The 11380-nt window shown below is 40.7% G+C and overlaps 1 protein-coding gene across 1 annotated transcript in view; it reads left to right on the forward strand.

Annotated features, from left to right (window-relative positions):
- Positions 1–6148, forward strand: part of ARHGEF38 (Rho guanine nucleotide exchange factor 38) — a 36160-nt gene extending 30012 nt beyond the window's left edge. The window contains exons 10-14 of the mRNA XM_027890506.1: positions 249–569; positions 2504–2644; positions 3815–4013; positions 4209–4468; positions 5179–6148. Of these exons, the coding sequence (XP_027746307.1) occupies positions 249–569; positions 2504–2644; positions 3815–4013; positions 4209–4468; positions 5179–5364 (1107 nt within the window). The 3' untranslated portion in view covers positions 5365–6148. The remainder of the gene's footprint in view (positions 1–248; positions 570–2503; positions 2645–3814; positions 4014–4208; positions 4469–5178) is intronic.
- Positions 6149–11380: the final 5232 nt, after the last annotated feature.

The raw sequence follows: 11380 nt of genomic DNA on the forward strand, positions 1-11380 counted from the left end.
GGTGCATTGCTCCAAGGCACCACTGCCATTACCAGACACTGCAGGCTGCAAAACTGCCCCTCCTTTGCAGTCTCATGAAGGAGATTCTAAGTCATGCTGGACCCTGCTCGAGGCTGCCACTGAAAGCAACACTTTGTGAAGACTAATTAACAGGTGGCATGACAGGCTGACATCAGGCTCAATCTGTTACGGGGTCTGAAGGACTGTATGAATGAAGTAATGAGCAGGTCTGTTTTATACCTTTCCAGATGGCTCAACTGGACAAGCTGATTTTGACTCCTCTCTCAGCACTACAAGCCTTGTTTTCAGGCCCTCAGAAGCTCATCCAGAAGCGCTATGACAAGCTGTTGGACTACAACAGCTGCCTTCAGAGGTCAACCGGAGAAGAGCTGGACCTGGCAAAGAAAGACTATGAGGCTCTAAATGGACAGCTAGTGGAAGAACTTCAGGTATTCAACAGAGCAGCCAAAAAGATTGTGTTGAACTGCCTATACTGCTTCATCACCTTCCTCAGGAATATTATGTCTGCAGCACTTCAATCAAATTCTGCTGTGGTGGTGCCTGTTCCAGTAAGTACATTAGAAACAGGTATAGCTCTGATTTAATTTGTCTTTTTTTTTTTTTCTGTATGTTTTGGCTAAAGGTATGTAGGACACATATCCACAAGCTACACTGATTTTTTTTGTTCTGCTAAGCACAATCAGGTTTTTTTTTTTTTTTTTTTCCTTTCAAGGTTAAGTTCATAGAATCACAGAATTGTTTGGGTTGGAAGGGACCTTAAAATTCATCTAGTTCCAACGCCACTGCCATGGGCAGGGACATCTTTCACGAGACCAAGGTGCTCAGAGCCCCATCCAACCTGACCTTGAACAATTCCAGGGACAGGGAATCCACAACTTCTCTGGGCAACCTGTTCCAGTACCTCCTGACATCACCCTGACAGTAAAGAATTTCTTCCTAATATTTAATCTAAATTTACCTCCTCTCAGTTTGAAACCTTTAAGCCTCCTTTAGGTACTGGAAGGCTGTGATAAGGTCACACCAGACTCCTAGAGACCTGAGTTCTGGGAAACTTTTCATAGAGAACGATCCTAATGGAACTGTTCCAGCTATTGCAGTGATAGTAATGGCAAGAACATTACAGTGAGGTAAAAGGGAGGCAGCTGCTAGCATTTTAGTCTTGTTTCTTAGCATCTACCCTAAATGGCCCAGAAAACGCAGGAAAGAGAAATTCTAAGAAAGTACATGAACATTTCTGTGGCTGCTAGACTTGCAGAGTCACAGACGACTGCAAAAGAGAAACAAGTTAGGAGATCTGATGAAATAATTTTTATGGAAAGCAAGTTGCTTTTAAACCCAAATATGCTGCAGAAGCTCCTGCAGACATCTCTCGGCAGTAAGGAATAGCTTTGTCTATGCTGGCATAGAAAGTCTGAATCATTTCACTTATGTAGCCAAAATTACCAAAGGTGCCTCTGTGGGCTACGCAGGAGGGCATTAGTTCCTCCAGCCCACTCTACTCTTTCTGGGCACCATGGTCATTACCTGAAGATTGAAATTGAAAAACTATTCTCAATTTGTGTGAAAATCATACTGTGTTTCATTTATGTCATACTTTTGCCTGGAGGACTTGAACTCCCTGAGAAGCACAGCTGCAACAATGCTTTCCACGCATCCAAATCCACTCACCTGAACCAGAGCAAGACTCTGTATAGGAAACATGTTGCAGTAAGGCAGTTCTAGGGTATTCCTTCCCATCAGGGCTTGAACAGAGCACATTATAGTCAGGGGTAGCTGAAAAAATTAAGAAAGCAAGATAAGGATTAAAACAGAGCTACGTGTTTAATAGGAAAATGAAGGCTTTTCCCGCATGAAGAAATTGCATCCCTGTAATTTGACATTGTCCTATTTTGAAAGCTGTTGTATGAGCATCATTTTCTGTGAAGGTCTGGCTACAAAATCAAATTCTTTTTCTTTCTTTTCTGTTTATATCAGCAAACACATTTTGGGTTAGGCATAGACCAAAAGCACTTACCCAGTGCCACAGACAGAGACTCAGTTTACCCAATGATTTTTAACCTGTTGGCAGCACCCAGTTGCACAAACACACAGCTGTGGGGTAAGCTGCTCCAAGCTGTGCAGCACATTGGCTACTCTGAAAGCTGCTGAGATGCACATTTGCATCTGAAAGCAGGTGGCTCAGTAGCATAAGTACAAGACTGTTCATTTTCAGCACCGCTCAGAATATTTTTAATGATTTAACTTCAATTGCCATGTCTTTTAAAACTAATAGCAATTACTAGAAACTTTCTTTAGGCAAGACCCTTTCTTCTCTTTATGGCCTGTATGTAGAGAGTACGCTGCACTACGGGCTCTGCAGAAAATTGGCATAACTTGTCAGATTTCCTGACTCCTAGCTTTCAGCCCATTAAGCCAAATCTGCTCTCTCTCAAATCTCCTTACCATTTTGTACATGAGATCTAACCCACATTTGTGTTTGCAGCTGTCCTCCTCAAGCATCTGTGAAGTGCAGAATCAATTGATAGAGGAGGTTCACAAGCTGAATTTTGTAAAAGAAAACAGCAGTGCAACGTTTATTGAGAGAAAATTGAGCTTGGAAAGAAAGAAACCTGTCCCTTCTCCTGTGAGTACCATACGTCTGAATTGTGTATGAAGCATCCTCTTTTGATCACTTTTGAAACAAATCCATTTTTATGCAACCTAAAGGTTTGGGCTTGGTCTCTTAACTCTCTCTGAATCAGGTCATTAGAGTGAAACTGTTTCATTGACTAGTATCTTCTGAAGATTTTTCTCTTTTTTTCATGTTACTTTTCATGTTATTATTGAAAATCCACATGAAATTACCCCTCATTACTCTTAGGCCTTTAAACACATATTAAGTCTAAGGTTGTATAAAAAACCTGGGTTACTTCTTTTGTTAATTACTCTTATAGTGTATCTTAGTCTTGTAATTCAGATGATTTTTTTCCCCCATGCTCAGCTGTGGCTACTGGTGTTTACACACATACGCACACACGTACACCCTCACAGCAGAAGATTTTAAAGATTCCCAATCTTATCAGACATTTCCAGAGCTTTTAGGAGCCTAGTTTAAAGTAAAATAAAGACTCAAGTGCAGGTTTAAAGGAGAAGCTGAGGAAGCTGTAGGATTCCTTTTAGCATCAGTAAGCAAATGTGTTCTTCCTTCTGTGGTATGTTACGATCATACTGATGTGCAGCACCTCTCTCCCTGCCCTCTAACCAAACTCTGAAACAAATATACTTCAAGCAGTTAATAGCTCCATGCCTCATTTAGGGAGGTAATTTCACCCAAAAAGCAGACAGTTTGGGTACCACTGATTTTTTTTTACTAGTGCCTTATCATGCAAGTTGTTATGTGGTCTTAGCACACCTCAGCCTATTTTTGGATTATGCTTTTTTTTGGTGATGTTACATAGGAATACAAAGGTAATTTCTTCGGAAAAACAGTTAAGCAAGAGACAGTTCATGTACAGAACGCAATTCCTTAGAGAGCAGAGGACAGACTAGGAGGTCTTTAACTAGTGAAATTTCTGCATTTATTTAAAATCTGACCTTTACTGCTCACCTATTAATATAGCTGTTGGACAGGTCCTTCCTGCATATGCAAAGGCCATTTAGTCACATATAGCTGTGTAAGTGCCACCTTGGTCTACCTGTAAAAACGTGGGGTCCGTTGGCAACATACACAGATTATTCTGCAACTAAGTTGCTCTAGAAATGACCTCAGCATTACTGAGTCTGAATATTTTTTTTTTCTTATTTTGCTTTTCAGGTGGAGTCCCCACGTCAAACAGAAGGCCACAGGTCCAAGCTGTTGTCTACGTACAGCCCCGAATCGCTGTACCAAGCTAAGCGCAAGTGCAATGCCACGCAGGAACTTGATATTGATTTACATGAGGGGGAACTGGTGGCTGTCGCGGAGCAAAAGGACCCCTTTGGAAGTACAAGCAGATGGCTTGTTGACACAGGAAGTAAGTTCTCTGCACGGAGGTCCCAGTAATCCCAAAGCTTCCCTTTGGGATATTGATTTCTTTCCATTGTGGCCCTCTCTGTTTGCCTCTGTCATACTGACAGTTGCATAAAATGGCTGGCTTTGAAATGATTTTAGGTGTTGTAGCAGTGTTTTGCTGTTTGTTTATTTTCTGTCTCTTTATTCTGATTTCTAGTTCTTAAAGGGTATGTGTATTCCTCCTTCCTGAGGCCTTACAATCCAGCCAAAGCACAGAAGGATGTCACAGAAAACGGCTTTGGTGATGATGATTTTGATAACATCAGCCTCTTTGTCTCTTCACGGCCCTCTGCTGACAGCAGCACAAGAAGTCCAGGGCACAAGAGGAGTGACAGCAGCTCTTCTCTTCAATTCTGTGAAAATCCCACAATTAATGGCACAGGGACTGATGCACTTCAGGATATGGATGATCAGCATGTAAGTATGATACACACCGTGCCTGTCTTCTTGTTGCTCATATTTCAAATCTAGAATTATACTGTTTATAACTTAAATGGTTTCCTTTTACACCAGAAAAGACTGGCACTAGTCTATCAGTGTGACTTGGGAATTTGTTATCCTCTGGTTTTAAGTAGCTATGAGGGAAGAAAAGATAATCAGTTAAACTGTGAATTGCAGTTCTGTGTCACAGAAAATAGGCTCTTGCATTATCCCACGTACAATGCCTCATGGTTCTTCTATGGAGCAAGAACCTGCAAAATAGCTCAGTTTTTAGACTTACCATTGACAAGGGAGCTGTGGCAATGCTGAGCAGCAAGGCACAGAAGTGACCGATGTACCACGTTTGAATACAAGAGCTTTGGGAAAGGTGATTCTCCCTGAGAAAACCTCGCTGGAAAATTCTTCATGCGGTCCACGGCCACTTGGTGTGAGCTGAAAACCGGTGTAATAAAGTGATGAGATCTTGGAGTTGGGTTCATTCCTCCTCATGCAGAATTCCCCAGAACCTTCAATTTTGCTTTTTATTTTGGCCCTGTCCAGCAATCGCAGGCACTGATTGTGCACTGGTTTGTAGATGCTATTACATGTTTTCTGTACACAGAATTCATACCGATACACAATGACAGGGTAAGATGTGGCTACATTTTTCAATTCCGATTTTGGTTTACGTGGCTTTCGTTTTTCAGACCTTCTATGCTGTTTACGCATTTCAAGCAAGAAATGACCAAGAACTCAGTCTTCAGGAGTACCAGAAGGTTAGGATACTTCGGTTTTCTGACCTGAGTGGCAATAAAGAATGGTGGCTGGCCGAAGCAAAAGGTCAGAAGGGATATGTACCATCTAATTATCTTGGGAAGATGACCTATGCTTAGGCAGAGAAGGGCCCATTGAGCCAGTCTCTCTGAAGCAGATAGAATAATCATCTGTTACATTTTGCAGCAAGCAAGGCAAACCTACAAGAAGCCACGGTATCCAGTAGACAAATGATAATGGGAACCTCCATCCTCCAAAAGCTATCACTTTGTCAAGATTTGATTTAACACAAAGACTGATCCTGGTTAACATCCTGAAGGGCTTGCTTTTCTATTACCCCATAATTTTCTCTTTTTCAAAGCATCCTATATCAAGAGTCAACCTACAAGTACAAACCACAGCTGAAATTATGTTTTTCTTCTATAATATTTAGCAAATAATGTTCAAGATGAAAAGAATTAACCTTGAAAAAGGACAAATTCAGTCATCAGGGATACTGTAGGCTGAATTGTTTCTTAACTGCTATTTCAGTGAGCACAGATGCATTTTAAAACTTGAACTTTTTGACTGTCTGTTTTTATCCTCAGCCACTTTTGTCATGAACTTTTTTCTCAGTGGAGATTACTGAATTGGGAAAAGGGGTTTCATTTTTTAGGAAATATTTCAACTTATGGTATACCAAGTGTGGTGGTACCAGTGACTGGTCCCAGGGAAGAAAGTATGTTTAGTTAAATATGGAAATGCAGGGAGGAAAAGAGGGAACACAAGAAACAGATACTGTGAATTTTAAAAAGTTACAATTTTCAGAAGAATTACACAACTGCTTCATATGGTATAAACAGTTCGTAGCAATATGGAAGTACCACAGGTTTGAAATTCCACATATGTCTCCACACTAAGCAGTTAGTGCAAGATTTGTGTAGTGAAATGAATCCCGTATTATTAGTCATGGGAAATTTATTGATTAAAAAAAAAAAAAAAAAAAAAAGAAGAAGAGTCAAGTGATGCCTTTGAATGAATATTTAGTGCCTATCTGATTCCTTAAGTCAGATACAGGGATCATATCATCTAATGAACAAGCTAGGAGTTAAGATTCATAAAAATTTCTCTTCCAGAAATGTGGGGTATGAAGATGAAGAGATTCAAAATGCTTAGCAAGATGTAATAGGAAATAACCTGTCAGCAAAGAAAGGATAAGAAAAGTTAAGGTAGATGATGCAAACAGTAGTTTTTGCTATGCTAATGAACCTACCTTCGTTTTCTTTGATGCCCTCAATTTTCATATTATTCATGAAAGGGTGAGAAAAGTTGTCAATCTTGCTCAGAGGATGAATGCAATGGATCACAGAGAGTAGAACCTGAAATTTGTGCTGGATTAAATCATATGATAGAGAAACTTTTAGAGTTCTCTGAGATGGATATCCAGAGTCTGGTGTGGGAATCTCTGTGAGTTACTGCTATCCAGTGAGCAGTAACAATAGATAAGGCGTTATTTTGCCTTACTGTACATCACCTCGGGCACTGTAATCTTGCTGTTTCCATAGCAAGCAAAAAGGGTTCTCATTCATTTTATGAATGGATGTAGCTGCTTTTACGGAAAACTTCGCCTTTAGTTAAATGAAGTAAATAAAGTGGAGAGGGAGTATCAGCTTGGAAAGGATGGACTGAAAGACTCACCTCTACTAAGCTTGCACTCCTTTGGCTTTTATATTTTGAGATGATGGGGAAGATACACAAAAGAAGCTTTTCAGTTCTGTCTTACAATTTAGAGTCTTTTATTTAGAGATGATCTATACTTTGCACTAGTTGAAACAGTTTTAGAAATTACACAATTGTACTAATAGGCTTAATGCACTCACATAAGCACAGTGATGAAGTTTGCATGTCAGGCAGGAAAATTAATTAAGGGAAAGAGACAGTAAGAAAAGATTTTTGAAGTCTTAGCTCTGAGAACTCAGCTTGAGTCATAGGGAGAGCTCTGATTTTGAGTGTTAATGTACATTCACTGTGAAAAATCAGGCTCTGTGAAGGTGTCTCAAAGCGTACTCAAATGCTGCTCTCCAAAATACTTGCTAGGTATCCTGATCCTGAAGTAACAAGGAATGAAGGATGAAATATGCTGGAGCTGACCACCTAAATTTCATTGAATTTCTAGGGGACTTGGGAACTCCTCATAGGTCAAATGAAATCCCAGTGTTTGGCTAGGACCCATAATAGTTTTTATATTGTGGGATAATATGACTTTATTATAGCCTCACAAATTGGGATCCAGAAAAAGTACTTTTAGGTACGCAGGTGGATTGGCTCCTTGAATCTAAAGCTGTTTGACATTAAGGAGATTTACAATACTTCATATTAGACTTGTTCAGTCATATTTTTTTTTAAAATAATGCTTTAAATACTAGAAACTGAGCTACGCTGGGGCTCCAGAAATTCCCAAGAATATGTAATGCTTTTGCTGCTGTTTTTTTAATGTAGGGAAGGGTACAGTATTCTACATTAATGATGAAACTAATTTATTTTGATTGAAGCAGGGACAGGCTGCAGTTAATTGGACTGATTTTGTGTTTGTTCAAATGTGCGTTTTACTTACTTGAGCTGTTGTGACAATAAATTTGTACAAGTACTTCCAAGACTGGGTCCACTCAACACTCAAACTGAAGGGTTTCTCCATTTAGGGAGTATTTTTAAGTGTTGCCGTTGATAACCTGCAACCCAGAAAATGTCCAATCCAGTGAACAGCAGAGTCCTAGGCTCTGACCTCTGGCACGTGTGCTTTACCATCTTCCCTTTGGATGGTGCTTGTGAACTTTAGGTAGGGTTTCACCTTTTCAGTGCAAACACAGATTGAAGAATTGTTCCTTCTGAATTTCCATCTTTGGAAGTTTCACTGAGTAATTACCTCCTTCAAAAACTAAAGTATACTTTTGCTGTCATTTTAAGATAGCTTAAATGATAGCTTCTTTTCATGAAGAAAAATGAAGTGGACCTAACACCTGCATTAGCAAACACAGCCATGACAATCCTTGTTCCCGCAGATCTATTACTGATAATTCCTCTTACAATGTTGTTTGTTCAGAAATAGTGAAAAAATTCTTCTTTAAATTATTGCAATAATAAAAATCTATTTTCGTAAAGATGTTTCTTATTTATTGTTTTAAACAAGATGTTTTCCGGAAGAAAAGATCTTTATATGCTATCCAACATCTGCCTGCAAAATTAGCAGAGGAAACCAAGAGTTGCCTCAGATAAAATGCTGCATTACTACTATGCATCCTAGCTTATCTAGAAAAATATCAGAACTTGTCAAACACTCAAAATACTAGGCAAGTTTGAAAATACACTTCACAGTTCCAAATATCAGCACAGTTCTTTTCTAGCTGCCCCTGAGGTTGTGACCATTACTTACTGCTGTGTCCAGCCAGAGGTCTGTCATGAGTTGTAGCAGATAAAAGCTTGTAAATTACAGAGCTTTGGGTCAGACTTTTCCTTTTAGACACAGATATCACCAGCATCCCCTAGTCCAGCCAGAAGGAGCATTTATGGAACCAGAGTAACCTATCATTTCACATTACAGAAGGTATCAAATTTGGGGCATCTATGAAAAAAACATTGTATTTAAGTATAAGTAAAATACCACCACACAAATTTGTAAAATGTTTAAGGAAAGTCATGTAGCTGGTTTTATAGTAAATCATAGGGCAATTTGGACTAGGGACAGAAAAATCACAGGACTATTTTCCAGTTATTTTTTTTAAATAAGAGGTATGCTTCTCAAAATTCAGACAGGCCTTCCTTCTTTCTGCCCTACACTACATTCTTCAACCTGACATACGACTTCAGTCAAACAATCCTGTAGAACAGACTCCTTTCCTGAAAATACAGTTGTTAATTCCATCCTAACTATAACATCAAAGCAGAAAGCAACTGTTCCCTTCAATCTACTCTGTTTTTCACCAGTGCCTATCTTACATATTCAAGCTAAACACTTGATTTAAAAGACCTGGTCTCTGCTATAAATCCTTCCTGATATAATACTTCAAAGAATCACAATCCTAACTGACATTTTTATACCAACAGAAGGAGACTTTATATTTCATATAAGAAGCTGGGAAAGTTACAGTGGAAGAAAGTCTTTTGCTGGTACAAATTGTAGCTGTATTGCAGATTTTGCTAATACAGGGATATCGACAAGTCCAGCTAGAATTGGCCTTATTAGAGGGAAAAGACCAGCATGCAAAAAAGGTATAGCCTAAGTTATTTTATTCTGAATGCAAATACCCTACAGCCAACCATGCCAGAGTTACAGACATAAAAATGTCAGGATACATTTGAATCAGGTCTTAGAAGTATTTTAAATGGCATTAGCTACCACAGCTTAAAAACAAGGATCAATTTTGTTCTGCCTGTGTTCACCTCACAGGTGGCACCCAAAGTAATCTGCACACTTCAGCTGTAAGCTCCTGAACTCTCACGAGCAAAGCTATATGGATGTTCAGAGGCAAGGCAGAGGCAGCTAGCACCTTGAACATTGCTCTGGGAGCAGGTTTTACTACTGCAATGAACACTTTACATAGGAGCACTCCAGCCATTTAAAGAATCTATCTTCACACTACTACTTAGATCTAGGCAACAGTCTTCTGATTAACACTTAGAAAGAAAATATGCCTGCTGCTTGCTAATGGAAACTGCTTCGGTGTCTTTTCCTAGTATACCACCATTAAAAACCCTCCGTGCTGGAAAGGAAGAAGGATGGGCTGATCAAAAAGCAGTAAAAGTTCTGGATTCCTCCCGCTCATGTTGTTATTTTTACATAGCCCTGAAAGCCACAGGCACTACAAAGAGAAAAAGACTTTCTTTTTTTCCTCCAAAGGAAAAAATAGTTGAAAAATATGCAAATTTCCCAGGTAGCTGAGGCAATCCCGAGAAAATGAAACTATTCCTTTGAATGTTTAAGGAACGTTAGCCTAAATCTTAATTGTGGGTTGACCATGGATGGACACTAGGTGCCCACCAAAGCCACTCTGCCACTCCCCTCCACAGCTGGGCAGGAGGCCTGGAAAATAAGATGAAAGCTTAGAGGATCGAGTTAAAGGCAGGGAGAGATCTCTTGCCAAGTACCATCACGGGCAAAACGGACTCAGCTTTGGGAAGATGAACATGACTTACTACCCATCAGAGTATGGTAAGGAGAAAATAAAACACTCCTCCCTTATTTCCAGGCTTTACTCACGAATTCACCATGTCTCTCAGCGGTGCAGGGAGGCAGGGAATGGGGGTTGTGGTCACCACACATCATCTCTGCTGTCCCTTCCTCCTCAGGGGGAGGACTCCTTACACTCTTCTCGGGCTCCACTGTGAGGTGCCTCCCACAATAACCAGTCCTCCACCAACCTCTCTAGCACAAGTCCTTCCCAAAGGCTGCAGTTCTTCAAGAACTAAGCATGGCTCCCTTCCACAGGGTGCAGTCCTTCAGGAACAGACTGCTCCAACATGGATATCCACAGTGTCACCAGTCTGGCCAGCAAACCTGCTCCAGCGTGGGCTTCTCTTTCCGTGGGGCCACAAGTCCTGCCAGGAGTCTGCTCCACCACAGGATTACCATGGGGTCACAGCTTTCTTCTGGGCATCCACCTGCTCCAGCACGGCATACTCCACGGGCTACAGGTGGATCTCTGCTCCCCCATGGACCTTGATGGGCTGCAGGGATCAGCCTGCCTCACCATGGTCTGCACCACAGGCTGCAGGGGAACCTCAACTCCCAGAGCACATTCTCCCCCTCCCTCTCCACTGACCTGGATGTCTGTAGAGTTGTTGCTCTCACATACTCTCTCTCTGGCTACAATTGCTTTTGCACAGGTTTTTTTCCCCTTAATATATTATCCCCAAGGCTGATGAGCCGGAGCCAGCTGGCATTGGCTCTGTCAGATATAGGGGAAGCTTTGGGCAGCTTCTCATAGAACCCACCCCATTGCCCCCTCACTGCCAAAACCTGGCCATGCAAATCCAATACAGTCAGAGATGTTTTCACGTTTAGAGATGCTCCCCTCATCACAGAAGGAATAGAGAGAAATTGCCAAATGCTGGTCACAGAGAGCAAGACTTTAAGATCATTTTCCAGTGCCCAACTTGAGC

The sequence above is a fragment of the Empidonax traillii genome, unplaced genomic scaffold (assembly GCF_003031625.1).
Source record: "Empidonax traillii isolate 1590-97213 ecotype Southwest subspecies unplaced genomic scaffold, ASM303162v1 scaffold290:size645333, whole genome shotgun sequence".
Taxonomy (NCBI): domain Eukaryota; kingdom Metazoa; phylum Chordata; class Aves; order Passeriformes; family Tyrannidae; genus Empidonax; species Empidonax traillii.